The sequence below is a fragment of the Limanda limanda genome, chromosome 11 (genome assembly GCF_963576545.1).
Source record: "Limanda limanda chromosome 11, fLimLim1.1, whole genome shotgun sequence".
Lineage (NCBI taxonomy): Eukaryota > Metazoa > Chordata > Actinopteri > Pleuronectiformes > Pleuronectidae > Limanda > Limanda limanda.
This window is the reverse complement of record NC_083646.1, coordinates 23,431,527-23,452,660: the sequence shown is the minus strand read 5'-3', so window position 1 is coordinate 23,452,660 and position 21,134 is coordinate 23,431,527. Positions and strand designations below refer to the sequence as shown.

Here is a 21,134-nt window from a genome sequence, read left to right as displayed (position 1 = left end):
CACAGGCAAAGACAAGGGCAGACAGAGAGCAGGGGTCTGATCTCAGCAAAAGCAAAATGCTAAGTATGCTCGATTCAAAGACTTCAGCTAAATTCAATGTCAGCCTGATACTGCTTCTAATGAAAGGAACAATTTTTAATCAACACACATGCTTGCAGGCTAACAGCACACTGCCAAACAGATATAGGAGAAAAAACGAATTTGTTTCTGTAATGTATGTTGTGTAACAAAGAAATTCCTGCTGATTAATGTACTTATATTTATTTATATTTCTTTACTTATAAAGTCAGAACTAGATTCATTACTGCTCCAGACCTTACTTCTGTGATTCAGTGATGTAACATCAGCTCAATACAACTCAACATGTGCTATTACTGCATGACAAGGCATGCAATATAACTACACTCATTGTGTAATATGAAAAGTTGATATATATACACATCTAGGATGTCTTTTATACTTTTTTTGTGCAAAATTGCAGTTGCTTTGAAATCATAAAATTACAATAAGAACAGTACTATCTCTATTAGTGGTGGGGACCCCTGATTTACCTCTATTTTTTCTGCTTTATTAATAGTATTATTACTTATACTAATTTGTTTCTTTTTCATCCTAATATAAAACCAGTATTAAAAATGTTCTATGCTCTGTCTTTTATTTTATGTTATATTTGGGTGGGTTTTGCATTTAAGCCATTACTGGTGCCTACCATAGTCCACACACATTCTTACCTGTTCATTTATGAATTAAATATTTATGTTGTGTAAAATAAAATAAACGTAACTACCCGCTGTATACAAGGCTATTCACGAAAACAAAAACAAAAAAGCAACTTTCTTTTAAAGACAAGTCACTTTGCCTACTTTGAAAGCATGTGGTCACTATCATGAAAAGGACTAACTCCAGCATGATAGCAGCTGGATACAAGCAGCTAGCAAGCAGCTAGCAGGGACAAAATGCTCTTCAGTGGAGTTTGTTGCCCAACAAGCAGCTTTCTCAAGGCCGCATTCTGATAGAGACAATGTCCCATAGGCAAGTTGTGTGGTGAGTGAGGAACTAATAACTGAGAAACTAAAATTCAATATTTCTGTGAAGGAACCCAGTTGTTGCTGCATTTCTGTTAGAAACAGATAAAGTAAAAATTTTCCAAAATGTCAGTTTGTTTCAAAGAGCTGTCATACAGCTGACTGCTGATATGTTACAAGATATTGATTAAACACTGAAGGACACCACAACAAATGTCTTATGGCCTGAGATAAAACAAAAACACAAATGTAAAAATGTAATTAGAGGGATGAATTACTGTCTCTGCAAGAACTATATAACTACCAAAGTTGACGAATTGTTTTAGCTAGTTGCTTAGGCCAAAACCAGCTGTGAGCACCATCATCATCATCATCACATCTTGCTAATGTTCCATCCATTGCATTAGAGAGAATGATTCTGTATGGCACCACGAAAGTATTTACTAAAAATGTAAATTCCTCTTGATGCCCCCCCCCCCCCCTTATATAAATGTGGTACAGTGAATAATCCTCAGAGGTGAACATCATTTAAAGGAAATAAAGATGACACCACTTTATTGTTGAGCCTAAAATCCCATATTTTTAAGAAATCATATATATATAAATGTGTGGAAGGGATTCTCCACTGGCCTCTTTTAAATGACTCTTCAACCATATCCACTACAAATTAATTATAATTTTTTCATATGGTTAATAATAATGGTCACCAGCTACATAATAGATTGACTAGGAACATTTACCAACCAGAAAACGAGTCTGTGTTGACTGAGTCACAACATGGAACTGCTCTCAGGTTGTTTTGTATTGGTCAGCTGCCTCCATGTCATCATCTCCTCTAACGTCCTTCTCAACCAGTAGGTGACACACTTGAATTAATGATAAACCACATGGATGGTATAATGTTGTGCATGTGAACCACTAACTTAGACTCACATCAGGCGTGGGTATTGGGGAGTCATTTTCAATAATGAAGAGCAATGTGCCTCCGGTAGGGATGGAGAAGGAATTGGAACTAATACAGTTACAATAAAGCACAAAAGTAATGTTGTATATTTAGTAAAGCAGCCCTAGCAGAATATCCTGTATTGTTTCTCATGTAACAAGGCCTTGTCATTGCCTCTTAGCCTGGCTGACTGATCAATGTCAAGTCCGAGGTGTCCATGTCGGCATGGGGACTCGAGGTGAAGTTACAATTCTTCGTTGAGCCAATTATAAGATGCTCGGCCTATTTTTAGATCCTATTTTTACTCTGAGTATCTCTTTAAGCCTACATGAATTAGACCTGAATAATTGATTGTGAAAAAGAAAACACTTTACGTTTCCTTGGTGTGTCTTGTGTAGTGTGTGCACTGTGCACGTGTAAGCCTGCCTGTGTGAGGCATTTGAATGCAAATGAGTGTGTGTGGCTTGAGGGCAACCACAAGACAACTTTTACTTAGATCAGACACATGCATAACAACACAACAGAGCAGTGAGTGCAAAACAGCAGCCACCAGAGAGTAAGAGAGAGACCGGTCAGTTGTGTTTGTTGTGGCAACCATGACCAGCCGTCACAGCCACATTGTGTCGGGCACGTGGCCATATCTCTCTGTCCCTTTCTCCCTCTCTGATTCCTGCTCAGTCAAGGTCAATATGAATCTGAAATATCAAACAACTCCATCTTAAATCCTCAATGTCACTGTTCAATAAAAGATCCCTGAAGGTTAAATCTAAAAGTCTATTAGTCTCTAGTGTGACTTCACTTTTGAGCTTCGAGTTTTTAACATTTCAGCAACATATCCATTAATATTAGAACAGTATATGATGGACTTACAGAAGTATTTGAGGGTCTCCTCTATCTGTTCAGTGGTTAGTTCGAGGGCGGAGTCGGGGGCCACCAGTGGCGTGTGCAGCCAGTCATCTTGGTCGTAGCCGAAGATGGTGTCAGCCCTCAGCTTGTAGACTGGCAGCTGCTCCTCCAATAAGCTGATGATCTCAAGCTCTGGCAAATCAGTACTGTTACACACATCTGAGGAGAGACACAGAGAGAAACTGTACAGTAATTGTTTTCTTCTTTGACAAAAATATTTTCTTAAATCTCATTTTGGAACACAGATAGGCAGTGGAAATAAGCAATGTTGTAGTAGCAGGGACCACAATTTGTGATGGGGACAGTGCCAACTCTGGTCATTTAATTGATTGGATAATCCTATTTTCAGTTGAATCCTAAGAAGACATGTCAGCAGTTTATTTGAATTGAAAGCACATGATGCTCTCTAGTGGCCATCTCAGGAACTAGCCAACTGCTTGTTACAACTTCTTTGTAGCACTCAGGAAAGGTTAATTTATGTCCTATTGCATCATCAGGTAAATCAAATTAAATTAGTGGCTTAGTTTAGTACCTGAAATGCTCATCTTAGATGGTATTAAATAATACAAATGGATATATTCCCTATTATCTAGACTCATAATTTCTCAAAACCCAATAAAAGTAATGCAACAGTATCACAAACCTCATAATACATATTTGTTTCCTTTGTATACGTTTCATTGTTTTTTTACTTCAATTCTACAGTATTTATTTCTCTTCGCTTTGTGTAGCGAGCTGATAAGAGATTCAGTATACATTTTAAAAAGGAACATTAAATGTACAATTGGTCAATGCACTAACTTCGAGACACTGCTGTCAAGGTAAAGTCATATAAAAAAAGACGCTGAGACATAAAGGAATAGTTATGACAGTTAAAATGAACAACCTCCAGCAGTGTTTTTCTGACTGGGTAACAATGTAACATAACTGTAATCCTTTGTGGTCACCAAACCAGTCCAGAGCCGTCTACTTCAAACCACTGACTAAACATTACATGTCTTTGCTGCAGTGGAAAACTACATAATCTTACCTAAGCTTTGGGCTAAGTGCCTCACTGCTCACACATTACATCACACTTTAGTGAGCTACTAAAATTATATGTTAAGAGAGCATATTCTCTCTGTTCACACAAAGAGTTCAGGTTTGAGTGACTTTTTCTTCAGAAATGTCCAGAAGAGAAGCTGCTAGACAGAATGAGAATGAAGACACAGTCCTCCTCTATTTCTGTCTCTGTGGCCCTCATCTGCTGTCTGTCCCTCTTTCTTCGTCTGTCCATCTATGTCTCTCAAACAATGCTGTCTCTCACAGTTTGCTAATCCAGACTGAATGACTGACTGTGCTGAAAAGGGAAGGAACCCACACACACACACACACACACACACACACACAACAGCTGGTGAATCATTCAGTGAGCACAGCCAGTGAGAATTCAACACAGGAATAAGTATTAGACTGCGTTTAATGACATTAACTAATGTTTTTACTAATTTGTGCATTCGAGAATATTGTGATGACTCTACGATATTCTTATTCTTATTATTCATCCCATGACAATACCTTCCTATAATCTATTTTCATGAGACACTGGAGCAGACAACAGCTCTGTTAAGTTTGAGCAAAATGTTTTATTTTGTCCTTTTTTATTTTGTATCTGTACACTGGTAAAACTATCAACCATATAAACTGTGAAGTTAACCATTAGAAAGTATCAACCTATAAAATAGTTTGAGAACTCCTTTAAATCAAACCAAATAGTATTGAAACAAACCTGATCCTGAAGAAGATGTTACTCCTCATTCACAAGATTTCCTCGTGCACTGACATGAAATATGACCTGTGCAGTACAGCTCCTAAAAACGAGGACTGATAGGATGTGGACAAAGATAATAATAGCACAAACTCGTCGTGCCGAGTGTTCTGACAAAGGGTCAATGGAGACAGAAAAAAGGGACATTGTGCATGTGTTGTACTGGGTAAAAAAACAAAACATAGACTCAGTTTTAAGATCTCTTCCTCTCAAATCAAAAGGAGCATCATATAAGAATGTATTAACTTCTCTGAGTTATATTGCATCAGTCTCAAGTGCAAAACATGTCAACCAGGACTGTCCAAAGTACAACGTAAACACACTGTCTGTGGCAACAGTGTCATTGACTGAAGTGAATATTTATCTATTTGTGATGTTTTTCTCTGTTGGTGTTCTTTGATAAAAGTTTGAGACAATAAACTATCATATCATATTTCTTACAGGTCGTCTTTACAATTTTGTATAGCAGTGACATCTTAAGGGGTACTTTTTTTACTGAACTTAAGTATTTTAACAATCAACGATGGCTACATTTAAAGTTTTGACAGCTTGACAGAAAGTTTGAGTTCAAGTCACATTTTCAAATGTAAATATGGACAGCGGTCACAGAGAAAAGAAGCTGCAGGGACATGCCAACATTAATAGCAGCTATAGGAGCCACCAGAGGCAGAAAGTTCAAGTTCAAATGTAAGAATAGGCCACCGTGACACTGTCCGTCTGAGCAATCAACAGAGCAACATGTGCAGAGGACACAGACAAGGGTCAACCTAAAGATCAGAACATTAATGGAAATACACTGATGAATAATTACACAGAGCCATTAACTGTTTGGTCCAAACAAAGGAAACTTTTCCACTTGATAGACACATGACCCCACACGGCACACACAGTGTTAGTGTAAAGTATCACTACACTGAGACTGTAAATGAGGTCACTGAAGAGAGAAGAGTGTACAAGCCCATGGGCTGAGTTCAAACAGCCCCTCACTCTACTGGTGTCAGACTGTAGAGTCACATGGATATGACTTTTCAACCGTTCCCGAGACAAATGGCTGCATCCTGCCAGGCTGCAGAAGAGCCGAATCAACCTTTTCACCACACTTTTAGCGCAAATTTTAAAATCCAAACCAAACTGGAACTTGTATATTCATCTGACTTTTTAAACTAAATGAAAATGAAAATGCTGAACTTCTAAAGGCACATCCCTAGAAAGTACAATGGAGAGAAAAGGGAGGAAACAACTGAGTGACTCACTGACGAACAAAAACGAACACACAACAGAGGGAAGATTGAGAGATAGAGACAGAGAGAGAAGTCTATCCCGGTGTTACCCAGACTTGTCTTAAACATGACAAGTGACCAGCTGAAACTGGCAGAAAACCAAGCCGTGCAGTGAACTCACTCATGGTGCCTGAAGCCCGACAATCGCCGACTCCCCCGCCCTCCAATCACATTTTCCACGGGTCTAGTAGACGGCAAGGTCGCAAGAAATAACAGAGAGGAAAGAGAGTAGGAGGGCTGAGAGAGAGAAAGAACAAGAGAGGGGGAGCGTAATAGTTTTAGAGGACGGCACTGCATGAAGGCGACAGAGAGAGCATAAGAACAAGAGGGAGAGAGAGAGAGAGATAGCGGGGAAAAGAGGAAGGGAGGAGTGAAGAGGAGAGTCTTGAGCCAAACTGGTTCGTCATGCCTGACATGCCAATGATGGAATCCACATGGACCGCCCAAACCTCCCTCTGCCCCCCTCTCTCTCTTCTTCCCAACAGACCCAGCTGGTCTCTCTCTCCCTCTCCCCCTCTCTCTCTTAGGTAAACACAGTTTGGATAATACCAGGCCTGAAGCTGTTCGTACTGTTTTTTCCTATCCTTGTTTAAAGCTCCTCTGGCAGAAGAATCCTCTATATTAGACTCTTACATGGATACATGGACCTGATTACATATGAGACTATGCTACTGTTTTATTCTGAAGAGCAAAAGTGCAGGTTTAAAACAGTATTCACTGCTGAGCAACAGGTCATCTGAGCCGATTTCAACACTGTCACACAGCGATAGTCATGGCCTGCACAACACAAGCCAAGCTGCAGCAGAAAAGCTGCCAAAACTCTACTCAGTGTGTTTTCCATGTAATCCTAACAGATCCCAACATCTGGCACCAAACGTATACCTAAGCCAGTGTACAAAACAATAAGAGGAATAATAAGTGTAAGTCTAAAAAACAAGGCTGTGTCACATTAAGTTTAGAAAGAAATATCAACATTTTTAATTCAAGAGAGCTTTTATTAGTTTTTTGGAGCACCTCTGAAAATAACTTGTTACCAATCCATAATAAGATGTGAGTGAGGAGACGGAAACAAAAAATGAAATCTGCTGTACTTTCAAATTTCCCATCACATCCTCTTCTGTGTAATTCAGCTACTTGCTGGCCTCTTGGTGGTGTCTGCTTTTTAGAATATCACTGTCCTTTGATGATAAAAGTCACATCAAGTATTTCCACGCCTACTCCGTACAACCAAATACTTCTATGCAGCTCAGGCCTGTTCAGAAATAGATTGGGCTACAGTTGAAAGCTGCTGCCGCTTACAGGGCGTCCGCACATGAAATGCAAGAGAGTATTTGACGTGGTCAAATATCACTGTCTATGACGTGTACGTGAGGACGGCTCTACTGAGCTGTTCAGATGTCACTAACTCTGTAAATGTCTGAGTCCAGTGTGTGTGCACAGGTCTTCACCAAGTTGTTAGCTTGAATAAGGAGAATAAGCACCAAATTAGCACCAGTCCAAGGAAAGGGAAGTGGCACATGTTCAGTCATAGGGAAACTAGCTTTAAACCAAAAATAGTAAAAAGGTCAGTTGCACGTGTGGAGAACCATCACATTACATTACATTGGGTTAAGGGTACTGAATGTAATTTCAACGATTTGTTGGTGGTGTCAGTAAAGGTAGTTGCCCATTTGATCTCATTAGAGACACTGATCCAAAACCAGTCAGTGAGAAAATAAGGCCCTGCTCAGACCTGGTATCAAGGTTTGTCCTGAGAGATCCGATCACAAGTGGTCTGGCTAAGTTTGTCTGTTCACACCAACATGTGTCTCCTGTTATCACATACAAATCATCACAACTGTCATTTGTGTTCGCGATGACAATATTATGTATTTTTTTTTTCTGAGTTCACAGATTTGTCTGATAACAATGTTAGTGTGTCAACACAAGCAAGACAGTGATAGAGAAAGAGAAAGAGAGTGAGCGGAGTCAGGAAGGACTGAATGAATGAATGCCGAAGAAAGATTTCAAGAATCTAAGAAAAGTATAAAAAATGATGATGAGTGTTTACTAGTGGGATGGTGTTCACATACAAATCAACGTATGCACACTGAGAAGTGAACATTTGTTCAAGCTGTAGCTGGTCAGAGTACGTCAGCTGAGTAGTTAGTCCTTCATATGGGGCCCAGGAAACATTTACATTCACACAGCGAAAATAATGTAAATGGTACTTAGTGCTGACCACTTGTGATCTGATCACTCAGGACGGATGTTAATACCAGGTCTGAATGTTATATCACCGTGCCACTGAAGTTTTCAGTAGAAAACGTATAAATGACAGACATGACAGGACATGAGGCTGTAACAGATATAGGGTCAAGGGGTGTTTGTGTGTAAACACACGACGTCATCCAGCCTTTCACAACACAGAGAGAAAACAAGGTGCCTACTTTTCTGCCTCTGTGCTACAGGATGAAACTAATCTGGCCAAATGTGTCACTGTCTTCATCCACCAAACACATGCAGATCAGCCTGTTGATCGAGCAGTTAACCAGTCTCTTTACTGATGTTGCTACAGTGGATCATTTACACCTTCATGTACAAAAACACTGTATCCATGACAAAGGTGTAGTTCAGCAAGTTCATTTAAAATCCTACAAAATGACAACACGGTTCAAATACTCTGACAGACGGCTGTAACAGAACACAGAAGTGAATTTCCCAACACAAACATAATAGTTTTGCTCACTTTATCGCGACGCCAACAGCCAGGTCAATATAGTTACGTAGCTGCATCTCGACTGTGCGTATGAATCGAGTGAACAAGAACCAAAGTCAACACAATGGCTGTTTTAGCACGCCTGGGTTGGATCAGAGTCAGGCAGCAGACTCAGCAGTTTGAATTCTGCTCTGCTCGTCCACTTACATAACTTTGCCTCTGTCTCCTCTCTGTCTGCCTGTTTGTTCATGATCCCTCTCTTCCTCGCAAAGCATCCCATAATTTCACAGTTACTCAACTCTTTAAATCACCGTTGGCTGGTTACCACGGAGAATCAGCCTTACGCCCAGGAACTGCCCCCATCGCAATGAGCTGCTCCATTCAGCTCTTTGTGTCCATTTTTCCTGCAGACTTTGTGAAAGCGTACACACACACAAACGCACGCACGCACGCACGCACGCACGCACACGCGCACGCACACGCACACACACACACGCACACACGCACGCACACACACACGCGCACACACACACGCACGCACGCGCACGCACACACGCTCACACACATGCTCACAAAGTTCAACTAGAGGCAGAAAAGTAGGCAGAAAGAGATAAAGACAGTGAGGTGGAAGAACAGTTACAAAACTAACTTAGAATAGAAAGTTTGTTATACTGTTCTTATCATACCAGCAGAAGGCAGCACTGACCTAACCACCTCCAAAGTCCTGCCCCTGAATAACTGTTCTGTTAAAGACACGTGATATTACCACAGAATGACATTTTCACATGTGATTTTACAATATATGAGCGTTGCTCTATTTGCTGTTGCACCAACATGCAACCACTCTTGGTCAGTTTGAAATCAAGAAATGAATAGTTTTGCTTCTTTTTTCATTTAAACTTTGACAGTAACAAATAAAAAATCTTTACAGATGAGAATACAAGACTTTGGCCAACATTGAAGTCAAACAAAATTAAAACTGAAATAGCAACGCCTGTGGGACCCTGGAAGCTAAATATATTTTTAGCACTTTGATGAAGATAAAGAAACAGTTTGAGCAGACCTGGGCATCAAACACGCTTTGCAGGACGACTGAGACTGACTGCACTATACTGTGATACATCATTTTAATTTGTACAACATCTGCTTTCAGATTTTAAGCATGGTTGAGTGGCATGCAGTAGTAGTTGCCATTAAATGGATTTGGGGGATTTTTGTATATTTATAAAATGTCAGCTTCATGTCAGAGAACACTGAGGTTTGATATTTCACAGTTTAACCATAAAACAAAAACTAAAATGAATACATTAAATACGTTTTTTTACATAGAATGTAAACATTCCTACGATATGATATAGACAATTACAGGTCATACTTAATTGATATAATGGTGAAATTCTGTATAATGCCATTCTCACAATATGACTCTGAGAGGCTAATATCGGCAAACCGATAAATTGGTCCAGCTCTAGGAGCCATTAATGCATTGATTCAGTGGACATGAAAAATCTAGTGTTCCCTCACAGCAAAAATATACAAACAGACAACACAAAGAAATAGATAAAAATGTACAACATTCATTTTTCTACTTGAGTCAAATTAAGTTGTTGCTATTAAATATATTTCAGTATTAAAAGTGAAGGCACTTGCTGAGTAGAGCGTATTCCCTAATGCAACAGTCTATTACATCATTATGGTTAAGTCACAGAGTCCTCTTCAGTATCAGAATCCATTTTAGATGTTTCTTCATCAATGTGAACATGTAACAAATTGCATTGTAAAATGTGGAGTAGAAAGTACAGATATTTTCTGATATATGTAGTGGAGTAATATAAATCTACTCAAGTGAAGTACAGATACATGAAAAATGTACTTGAGTACATCACCACACTGCAAAACAGTTGAATAGATGGATGGATGGACTGCAGGGCCAAGTATGTGTTTGTATTCAAGGTAAGAAACTTTGTTGCCGGAGGGGACCTTTATGTTGAAAACAATACAAGGAACTCAGGGTCAAGGGGTGTTTGTGTGTGTTTTGGGAAACCTTTTCCTGTAATTTGTGTGAGTGAGGAACTGCCATAACCCAAATCACTGCTGAACTCCCTCTTCATTCTAGTGCTGTACAAGTGCTTGGAAATCTTTATCACCTTACTGTGGCCTGGCCAGATTCAGATGTTTCTCATTACACTTAGTGGAGACATAGCATGGTTGCACTTATCAGATAGAGACTTTGCTGGACAGCCTGGAGTCATGCACATATTCTAATGCCTACACAGTCTTACTACAGTCTCAGCTCCGTCTTGTATGACGACTTTAGAGGCTGATTCTAAAAGTTTTGTCCATCGTCCGTTTTTGTTTCCAAAAATGTGGGCATGGGACATTCCCGACTGCTGCTTGACTAAACTGTTAGCATCGACACACACTCATCTTCTCTGTGACATCACATCAGCTGTTATAAGCATCTAATTCAGACTGTGCAAAGAAAGAGGATGTGCCACGGCAGAGCTAAAGTCTGACCACTGGTTACAAGACATTAGTGATTCTCTGCTCCCCTGGAGAGGAGGACGGTGGAGAGGGGAAAAAAGGAGGGGGGTGAGTGAAAGAGTTGACAGAGACCGTCCACTGGGAGCCCTTCTCTCGTTCCAGTGCTGGTTTATACAATGAGCTGAGGACCCATAGAGCTGCTTCACTGACAGGATGTGACAGAGGGGTCACAGAGAGGGACAGTTTCTCACAGCTACAGCACAGCCACACACACACACACACATGCACACGTACACGCACAGGCACACACCATCTTCAGCCTGCACTGATCCTCCCATCTTATTCTAAACCATCAGAGCTTAATGTCTGTTATTGTTGGAAACCGATAATAGGGTGAAATTCATCTTTAGAATTTGTATAGTATGGTAGTGCACAGACTTTAATGCCAGAATTTTTGGAGAGTTGAATTATATATTTATGCATCATGTGCTGATTCACCAACACCGAATGGATTCCAGTGCAATTGGTCCACATATGGTTTTAACACATGCACGGAACATTACCTGTAATGGTCTCTGCATCTCTGTAGGCGGCCGCAAACTCCTGGAGTGCAGCCGGTAGACTCTCAGTCTCACTGACATACTCCTCCACCTCACTTGCCAATGGGAGCCCTGGGTTGTAGAGATGAGTGCATAGGTGGTCCAAAGACAGATTAGGGGGTGGGGCAGTGGAGCAGGAGCAGGTGTGGGGAGGAGGAGTCTTCGGGTCCAGCTTGATGCCGAGTGGTTACCGATTTAAGGCGGGAGCAGCCATGGACTAAAGTTGGACTTGCCAAAAGTGAAATGGGACAAACTAGATTCCTCCTGAGTGCATTACTGGACTTGAAGTGTCTCACAAGCACGAGACAGGCTGCGCCGGGTGCAGAACCAGAACAATGCACTTGACTGTACAGAAGCTTTTCAATGCATTCCTACAGGAGAAAAGAGAAGAAGACTGTTAATTTTCAACCAGCTGTTATGAATGGCACATGTGTAATATAAAAATGAAACGTGCATTAGGCTAAATATTTAAAAATAAAACTAATTTTTTTAATATATATATACAATATTAGCAGTAGTATTTATAGACATTGGGTCACAATCATCTGCATAATGACTGCTTCATACACAGAGCACGTGCTCAAGTGTGGATAATTATAGATGTGAGTGACTCTACCTAACACTGTTATCAGTTTATTAGGTTTAATACAACAGTCATATGTTAATAATAAGTCATATGTTTATAATGTCCTGTGTTTGCTCACAATGTGTCAGAAGGATATGGATTTATTTTAATGACAGGGGCAATAAATGTGATATTGGATACACTTATCTAATGTTCTGTTGCTCTCATAATGGGTTAGATATAAGATTGGTTCAGAATCAACAAAAATGTAACATTAATTATTGAACTGATTTATTGTATCCCTTTTGCACTTAGCAGGTTTCTAGTCACCTATAATAACTGTGTGTATGTTAAAAGCACATGAATCCAATGCACGCAATATGAAGCAAGCAAATATGTTTACTTAAAGAATCAAAAAGATGAACAAATATCAGATTAAAAAAGTGATGACTCGACGTTACTAAGAACACTTCACATGAAATAAAACCAGCTTTTGTAACTCAAACCGGAATACTGAGAGAGTTTTGCTTGGAGTGAAGCTGAATATTGTCCGAACACCAATTCAACAAGACCCCTCCCCATATTTAGCCACTGATGAACTTAACAACGGGTGAGATAATTCTATAATTGTCAATTATAACAATAAACTTGGCTGAAAAGCTCAAGCGGGGAACACAAGTACAACACAGCCAAAACACCCAGCCTCACACTGCTGAGGAACTTGACTGAGTTTCTATTTATAGTTCAAGTCTTCAGCGCGCACACACAAAGTCATGTCTCCATGAATTCAAAGGACATTACATTACATTACAGTTACCACTTATCTCTTACCTCAATGTCCTAAAAGTCCCCACAACATGAGTAATACCTGGACCACACACACACCTCAAGTCAAGCTGCTTGACATGTTCACCTCGACTCTCTATCATCACTAAATAACACCGCTGAGGTTTTCTGTTGTACCACACCTTCCTTTTCCTCCATCCTTTTTTTCCACCCTCCTCTCTAGTTAGACATCCTGAGTCAGAACCTGATGCCTTGTGGGAAGCAAAATTGAGGTCATGAAGTTTCCATTATTTAAGAGGACAGCGAAATGCCCAAACACTGTTGCTAATGACAACACACCATACAGTCACTGCAAAACAAAACGTATGACGGGCTGCTCAGACCCTCTTGTTCTATAAATCAGGACCTGACGAGAATTTCCTGCATCATATTTGTTCATAACCTCCTAAACACTACACAGAATCATAGGACTTAATTTAAACTAAACTTTCACTTCATTGCCTGAACCCCTGAATTAATAACATCATAATTAAAGTAATGTTGACCAAACAGTACTGTATTTACCCACTAAAGTTCAAAAGCATCAGGATCAACAGCACCAGAATCAAACATGTTGTAGCCACAACATTCCCACTGAGCCTCACAGTGACAAGGCTGGACTGAATCCAGTTTAGAGGAAGCAAGTGCCCAAGAACACAATAGTAAGTGTAATTTCTCTCTTAGGGACAAGGTGTGGTTCCCCAAGACAACAGACATTCATTCTTTCTTGATTTGTAATGTTTGCAGGGTATCTTTTTTACATGCAATGACATACAGTATTCATAAAGTCCAGATACTAAATTATTGTACTCAAAGGGAAAGGTATGTGAGAATATGGCCATCTAAACACAGATGACATGTGGTAGGTCATGGCATCTGCAGTAAATACAGAATGCAGCAGCTCTTCCTCACACTGCTGAAAATAGCGTGATCACATTACACCGGTATTGGCGTCTCTTCATTGACTATCATCCATCGTGGGGTTGACCAACCTTTAGTTTCTCGATGTCCTAAGAAATAGACTCAAAAATAGACTTTTCTGTGGCTGTCCTAATTTCTGAGTTGAACTGCTCATATTAAACCACTGATACCCTAGACACCACTAGACCACTAGTTACAGCTTCAATTGTTCTTTATAACCCCCCAAACCCATTACTGTAAAGAAACATTTGTTTTCATTCTCGATTGAGAACAGTCAAGTAATGAAGTCTCTTTCCCACGCAGGATTTCTCTGTGCTTTAAACCACAACAATATGGACATTACAACACAGACCTTCCTTCTCCTGCTCGTAGAGGAGCCGCACCACCCAAGCTCTCCTTCTCCAGTTGAAATCTACCCTACGAACCTTGTTAATAAATATATATGTTTTCCATCGCTTGCCTGCAACAATGAAGTCAAAAGGAATAATGTGTTGTGTGATACTACTATCTGCAGCCTGTGTGCGTCTTCACAGATTTGCAGAAACTCAGGAATGTAAAAAATCACAAATGTTGTTTTGAGAAATTAAAGTGCATCATGATCACATGAGCACACTGGCAGCCTTTCAACAGATATGCCCATGAGCCCCATGTTCAAATTCTACAGAAATAGTCACAACAATGCACTGAGGTTCTGTGGGAAACGTGGCAGCATTCAGAACTAAAGATATGTGTGTGTGTGTGTGTGTGTGTGTGTGTGTGTGTGTGTGTGTATGTCGACTCTTTTACGACACCCATGTCTCCAAAGGAACCATATAACAGTTAATATGTTCAGTGAGGCAGTCACTACGTTTACATGATGGCATAAACCCGATTTCGGCTGAGGCCCGGTTTCTCTATCCATGGGGGGTTAACTACTCTATCTCAGGGTACATGGCACTGAGAAATCCGACTCTTGTCCGAAAGCATTTCATACCCCGCTACGATAGGTGGCGCTGTTTTCATTACAGCTAGTGGTGACTACCAACAAAAAACAACAACAGCCTTCAACTCAGCATGCGAGAAAGATGACGAACGGAGAGCAAGGTGAAGCTACGTCCCTCTACATGATGTTGTGCATGTTTACTCTAGGAGTACTGCGAATGCGAACGGCGCATTTGATTAGAATGGTCCGGGTCACGGCCAGGGAGGGAGGGGGGGGGGGCAGGATCTCAAGCATGCGCAAAGACGTCATCTCCAGTTGTTGTCTAGCTTCCAGAGTTACATGCGCGCGTTGTCCGATATACAGCCAAATCCGATTGCTTATCTGGGGGTGGTTATCCGACTTCAGTCGGACACAAGAAATCTAGATTTGTGGAGTTACATGACATGGATCTTCGATTGAAACCGGACAACGCCAGAAATCGAGTTTCAATCGGACACATGTAACCGCAGTGAGTGATAAGATTCAGAGACGTAGACAATGTAAATGTATTATGGTGTTTGTAAGAGTACTGCAACACAGAAAAGTATTATTAAGGAAGACCTGATGTTCTCACAAAACCACATTTACTTCAATGTACTTTTGCCAGAACCTATATTTTACAGTAGAGCTGCACAGTAAATACAGTAACAGTAACAATAGTGTTAACATGTTTAATCGTTTTTATGATCTTGAGTCGTTAGATCTTAGCTGGCTGTCGTACCAAAGCAAATTTCATGTACATGGAAAAAAAACTGACTAGAAATAGAGCAGTGTGGCTGCAAGTTCACTTGAGTTTGTTACAACCACCATCTAAGATCTGTTGTTGCTAGACACAGCTGCCAAGCAAGTGCAAGAACAGAGACTGAGTAATAATGACGACAAAAACATCGCTTAAACGTCAACTTTGAGACTTGGTTGTCGTTTAATTAATTGTTTATAATCAAAATTAAAACATTTATGTCAAATTGAAATTTTAAAATGTTCACAATATTATTTGAACTTACAAGACTGATTTCTGCTCCTGTGTACCTCTACTTTTTGAGCTGGAAATGATAAACACTTGACAGACAGCAAAACTGTGATTATTTATGTGTTAAACCTCCTTGCTGTGTTTACACAATTCATAAGCATTACATCGATACATATATTGGACTTCTGTTATGTTGCAATTAATAAAAATGACATTGTGATAATTAAATATTGTCTTATCATCCATCAGCCGTGCACACATGCAGCTTATTTGCCAACACACTTTTCGGCACTTTACTCTAATAGTCAATATGTCAATTCCCAATACATGCCAAAACAGCACTTTTAAGCAGCTGACATATTTTTCCTGGCTGGGGGGGATTCTCTTACTTTCAGTATAATGCAGACCACTTTGACTGGGGTTGTAGAGCTGCTTTTTATCATGTAATGTGTGTGACCTTGTGTGTGCGTGTGTGTGTGTGTGTGTTCTGGTTAATGGACTACAGAAGTATAAACTGATGCACAGGCGTTTTCCGATGGTCGTCTGCCTGTCAGACTCAGCACGCTCACATGCCAAGACTGACTGGCTCGGAGCTATAGAACATAGGAAACACTGTACACATCATAAACAACTTCCTGTGACTGTTCTTTGCTTTGAAGCCCTCAGGGGGATGATTCTTTACAGGGGACAAAACTTTTTTTTTTTTTACTGCTTCAGGACATATTATGGAAGCACTGATAGATAGGAGCAGGTCCATATAGAAGCCTGTTAATATTTAACTCTCTCCATAACAACATCATGGTGAGAGGACCTACATATGTTAATCTTCTGCAATAAAAAACACTAATTATAAACCAGGGGCCTAGAGTAAACATAGGATTCTATTGAAAACTAAAATGTCAACATGACCTTAAAACAGCTTCATTACACAGGAGCCATGTTTAAAGCAGTGTTAAAGCTCAAATGTCTACTGTTTGATTAAATGTTCAGTGCATGAACCTCTTTTTCTCCCAGAATCAGAGCGGGGGAGAGTCTTTCTGTCTTTCCGTCTTTCCCTAAGCGAAATGCAAATGTTTTTATATGCATCTATAATGTTACATTATTTAGACTGAAACGGTTCGGTGTCAGTATCAGTTTTACAACCTTATTAAGTAATAAGTTAACAATAGTACCCCTAAAACTAAAAATATTATTTCTCAATGTTAAATGTTCGCAGCAACTTTCAACAAAACGTTATGATTTAGAGGGAAGTTGTAAATGAACAAGTCCAGGCTGCAGAACTTCCTGTCAGACACTTTACAATCAATGCATCAAATCAATATTCCAATAGCTTCTGTTTGAGCAGAGATGAAATCGAAAAACACAACATTTTAGTCAGAGGCAGCAGTGACATGGATAAGAGATACAACTTCCAAAAGAAACTGATAATACAGAGTTGATAAAAGAATGTTGTTCCTTTTTAAATTTCACTTACTTTAAAAAGACACTTTCATTTTGCTTCAAAATAGTGAAAACTTAATAAAAAACTGAACAAAATAAGTAATGAAAGTAAGTTCAGAGACAATCTTTGCTTTGACAGAGACACAAATTAGTGGGAATACGCTTTATGTCATTTTTTAAAAATAAGGTCATAGACTTACTTACCACACTGACCCTAACCCCATTTTCTCCCCTCGTTAGTTATGTTCACATCATCATCAAGTACAAAACGTCCACAGTTATCCACTCTCGGGAGTTCAATGCGTGTAAATAACGTTACACCAAAAAAAAGAAGAAGAAACGAGCATGGTCACCCGGGTGGGATGTTTCCATCACTGTTGATTGCAGCCTGAGCCGGTAAAAACTTGTCTCTACTGCAGAGTAATTTGCTCTGGGAGTGTATCCATTCTTATTGCAGACAAAAGTCAGATGAGAGTGGGAGTTAGTGGGTTTTCTGACCAGTGGAAAAGGGGATTGAAGGGATAGTTTGCCTAAAAATGAAAATTCACTAATTTCTGTATCTACCCACCACTCTGCCGATGGAGGGGGGGGATGAACTGCTTGGGTCCACCAAACACTTTTGGAGTTAATAATAAATGAAGTTACTTTAAGATCAATGGTAATGGCAACTGGTAAATTGCCTGGATTCATACACTCATGAGAACACTCTGTCCCTGTATCACATTCAGCGTACAATAACTGTACTTCAACAGTACATTTACTACACATTAATAAGTAATTTGTCAATCACTAACATGGACTCACACATGGAGTCTCAGTTCAGCCGTCTTCACAGGACAAAGAGAGAAGTTGCTGAACTGTAAAGACCAACGAGTCACACGATCAGTCAAAGGAAACTGAGACGTCTTTTCCCAAATCACTGAAATCCCTTCATGTGATGTCAGAGTTGAGCACCCGAGGAGCTCTTTGCAACCGAGAAAATAAATGCAAGTTGTTCTTCTAGTGGAAAAGAGCTGATGGACGATCATGACCGTGTGTGCGACAGAGACACATGTTGGAAAGCTGTGCTCAAGGGAGACAGGAGGAAACCACATCCAGGAGAGACCCTGATATGTAATGTCCATTAAAAGGAACTTCACTTTGACTTTAGTTCTTGTCTTAGTTGATTGTACCAAACCATTTTGAAAACAATCAGATACTTGAGCTATTCTCCTGCTTGTTTGAAGCTTACACATTTTTTACTGCCATTATTAATACTGGTTGAATAAATGGTTTTTGATGTGCCAAAATATAAGTCCTGTCACAGTGTCAAGTCAACATAAGGTAAACAAGAATAAATCCCAGAGGAAACGCAAAAATAAAATCCAATCACTTAGGAACAGTAAAGTTAATGTTCACCTAAAACCTGATAATGAGGTCTTTTTATCGTCAGATTACTGAAATTACTCCATAGCTCAGCAAGTCATAACTCCATAAAGTTTCCTATAGTGTGTTGTAAAAGGAGCCAAGTTAATATTGAGGGTCCTGTTCATAAAAGCGACCTTTGACCTTTTCTATCCTTTCACAGAAATGTCTACCACTGTCAGTGTTCACACACTTTTTTAAAGATCCAATTCAAGGACATTTTGCGGATTTCACTGGGACCATTCCATGAAATCCAAGGGCACAGACAAAGGTTGATATCTGTTAGAACACTTGAGTTTATAATGCGGACGTGCTGACTTCACAGAAGCTCAAAGACAAAACATCAAAAGAGAGAAGCTCAAATGTTTGAACACTTAACACTCAGATGTGCTGTGTTACAGTGATGGCAGACCGAAGGATCTCGTGCAGCCTATATTGACTAGTTTCAATTTTTTCAATAAATAAATTTAAGCAAGAACCTGTGAGTGCCGTGCAATATAGTTGAATGTGAAACCAAATAAAACTAGTTGATGTTTGTTTAATTTGAAAATGGGAGAGATGCAGTTAAAAATACACTGTGAAATCACAGGTCCGGCCAAGATAACGTATTTACCATGTGCTACAACTGTGTGTGTGTGTGTGTGTGCAGCGAGACAGAGGTCAGATAGGAACAAACGCACCACGGCACATCTGTCAGTGTCTCTGTCAGAAATATGAGCTATCTGTTTGCTTGGATGTGGGAACGTTGTCAGAAGTCTCTATGTGTTAACACCTCGAGGCTCGCTGTGTGCGTGTGTGTGTGGTGAGACAGTACGCAGGCCTCCCTCCGTTCATGTGAAGTTAGTTGGCAAAACCAACTGAAGCCTTATTTAGCGTCTCAGAACTGGCTGAGAACCCCCCAGCTCCCCTGTACTGCAGCTCAGATTCAATGCAAATCTCTGAAACTTCACTGCTTTAAAATCTTCTCCAAAAAAATGCTTTTACTAACAGTGATGTTTCTATTATAATTTTATTTTGCCATTACTTTCAAATTAGTTCTATTTTATCTGCTGTCTTTATCATTAGATAATTTGCTGAAATTGTCTTAATTTGCATCTGGTCTTTGATGTTTTATATTCTTACTTTTATTTTGTCCTCTTCAACATCTAAATGCTTCCACTCTCTCACACACATTTACATAACCATCCCACCAGGGGACTATAATCCCATTCAAGCATTGACTAAGTGCATAGAATAACTCAACAATTGGATGAGTCAAATTTTTCGCAGTTAAACAAAGAGGGATAGGGCGGAACAATTAAAAGACAGCATACAGCTTTACTTAGTAAAGTTAAAAAGCACAAACCAAGCCAGTGATGTTGGTGGAGTCATAGACTCAGACCACAACTTAAACAGCCACATAAACACAACTGCCAAGTCGGCTTATTACCATCTTAATGAACATGTCGAGGATAAAAGGACTGATGTCTCAGCAGGATTTGGAAAAAAAATATTCATGGATTTATCTTTAGCCGACTTATATTGTAATGGTGTGTTTATAGGTCTCTCTAAAAATCCTAAATCTTAAAATGCTGCTTCTCGAGTCCTCACAAACCCCAGGAAAGTGGATCACAGCACACCAGTTGTCAGATCTTTACACTGGCTCCCTGTCTGGGACAAAACACACCTCTGTTCTACAGCTACGTTATGAAACATCCAGAACCCTCAGGTTTTGGGAACAGGTCTGCTTTCTGTCCCCAGAGATAAAACCAGACCTGGACAAGCAGCGTTCAGTTTCTGTGCTCCACCCATGTGGAACAAACTCCCAGAGAACCGCAGGTCTGCTGCAGATCTCAGTTCTGCTAAGTCAATGCTGAAGATCTTCCCATTTGCCAGAGCGTTTTATTGACTCAAATCATTACTAATCTCTTACAATGCACTGATGCCTTCAATCTATACTATTTTATTTTATTCTCTGATTCTTTTTTTATATCATGCTTGGTGTTTGCTTTTTGTCGAGATGCCTTAAATACTGCATGTAAAGCGCTTTGAACTGTCTTGTTGTTGAAATATGCTACACAAATAAAGATGCTGCCGCTTTGTGAAACACTGTGAAGTGGCTGTTTTGAAGGGTGCAATATAAATCAAGTTATTATCATGACTGTACTTTTAAAAGTGTGTGCACTACATGTACTACATGTAACCAATATATGCAAAAGCACCACGATGTGCATAGTGTGAGTTTATCATGCTACAGTCGTATTTATACAGCATGACTTATTTGTTTAAAGTGGGAAACATAGCCAAATTAATTGGTTCACAAAAAA

The 21,134-nt window shown here is 39.8% G+C and overlaps 1 protein-coding gene across 3 annotated transcripts in view; it reads right to left on the bottom strand.

Moving 5' to 3' along the window:
- Nucleotides 1-11,760, bottom strand: part of LOC133013453 (trafficking kinesin-binding protein 1-like) — a 35,658-nt gene extending 23,898 nt beyond the window's left edge. Inside the window, exons 1-2 of one of the 3 annotated variants that reach the window (XM_061080399.1) lie at nucleotides 11,707-11,760; nucleotides 2,839-3,033 (exon numbers count right to left, since the gene is read on the bottom strand). Coding sequence is in view for 2 of the 3 variants with exons in the window: in XM_061080400.1 (XP_060936383.1) it covers nucleotides 2,839-3,033; nucleotides 6,083-6,086 (199 nt within the window). In the remaining variant the exon portion in view is untranslated. Of the gene's footprint in view, nucleotides 1-2,838; nucleotides 3,034-6,082; nucleotides 6,340-11,706 lie in introns of those variants that run through there. The other 2 variants (XM_061080400.1, XM_061080398.1) reach the window with 2 other exon arrangements.
- Nucleotides 11,761-21,134: the final 9,374 nt, after the last annotated feature.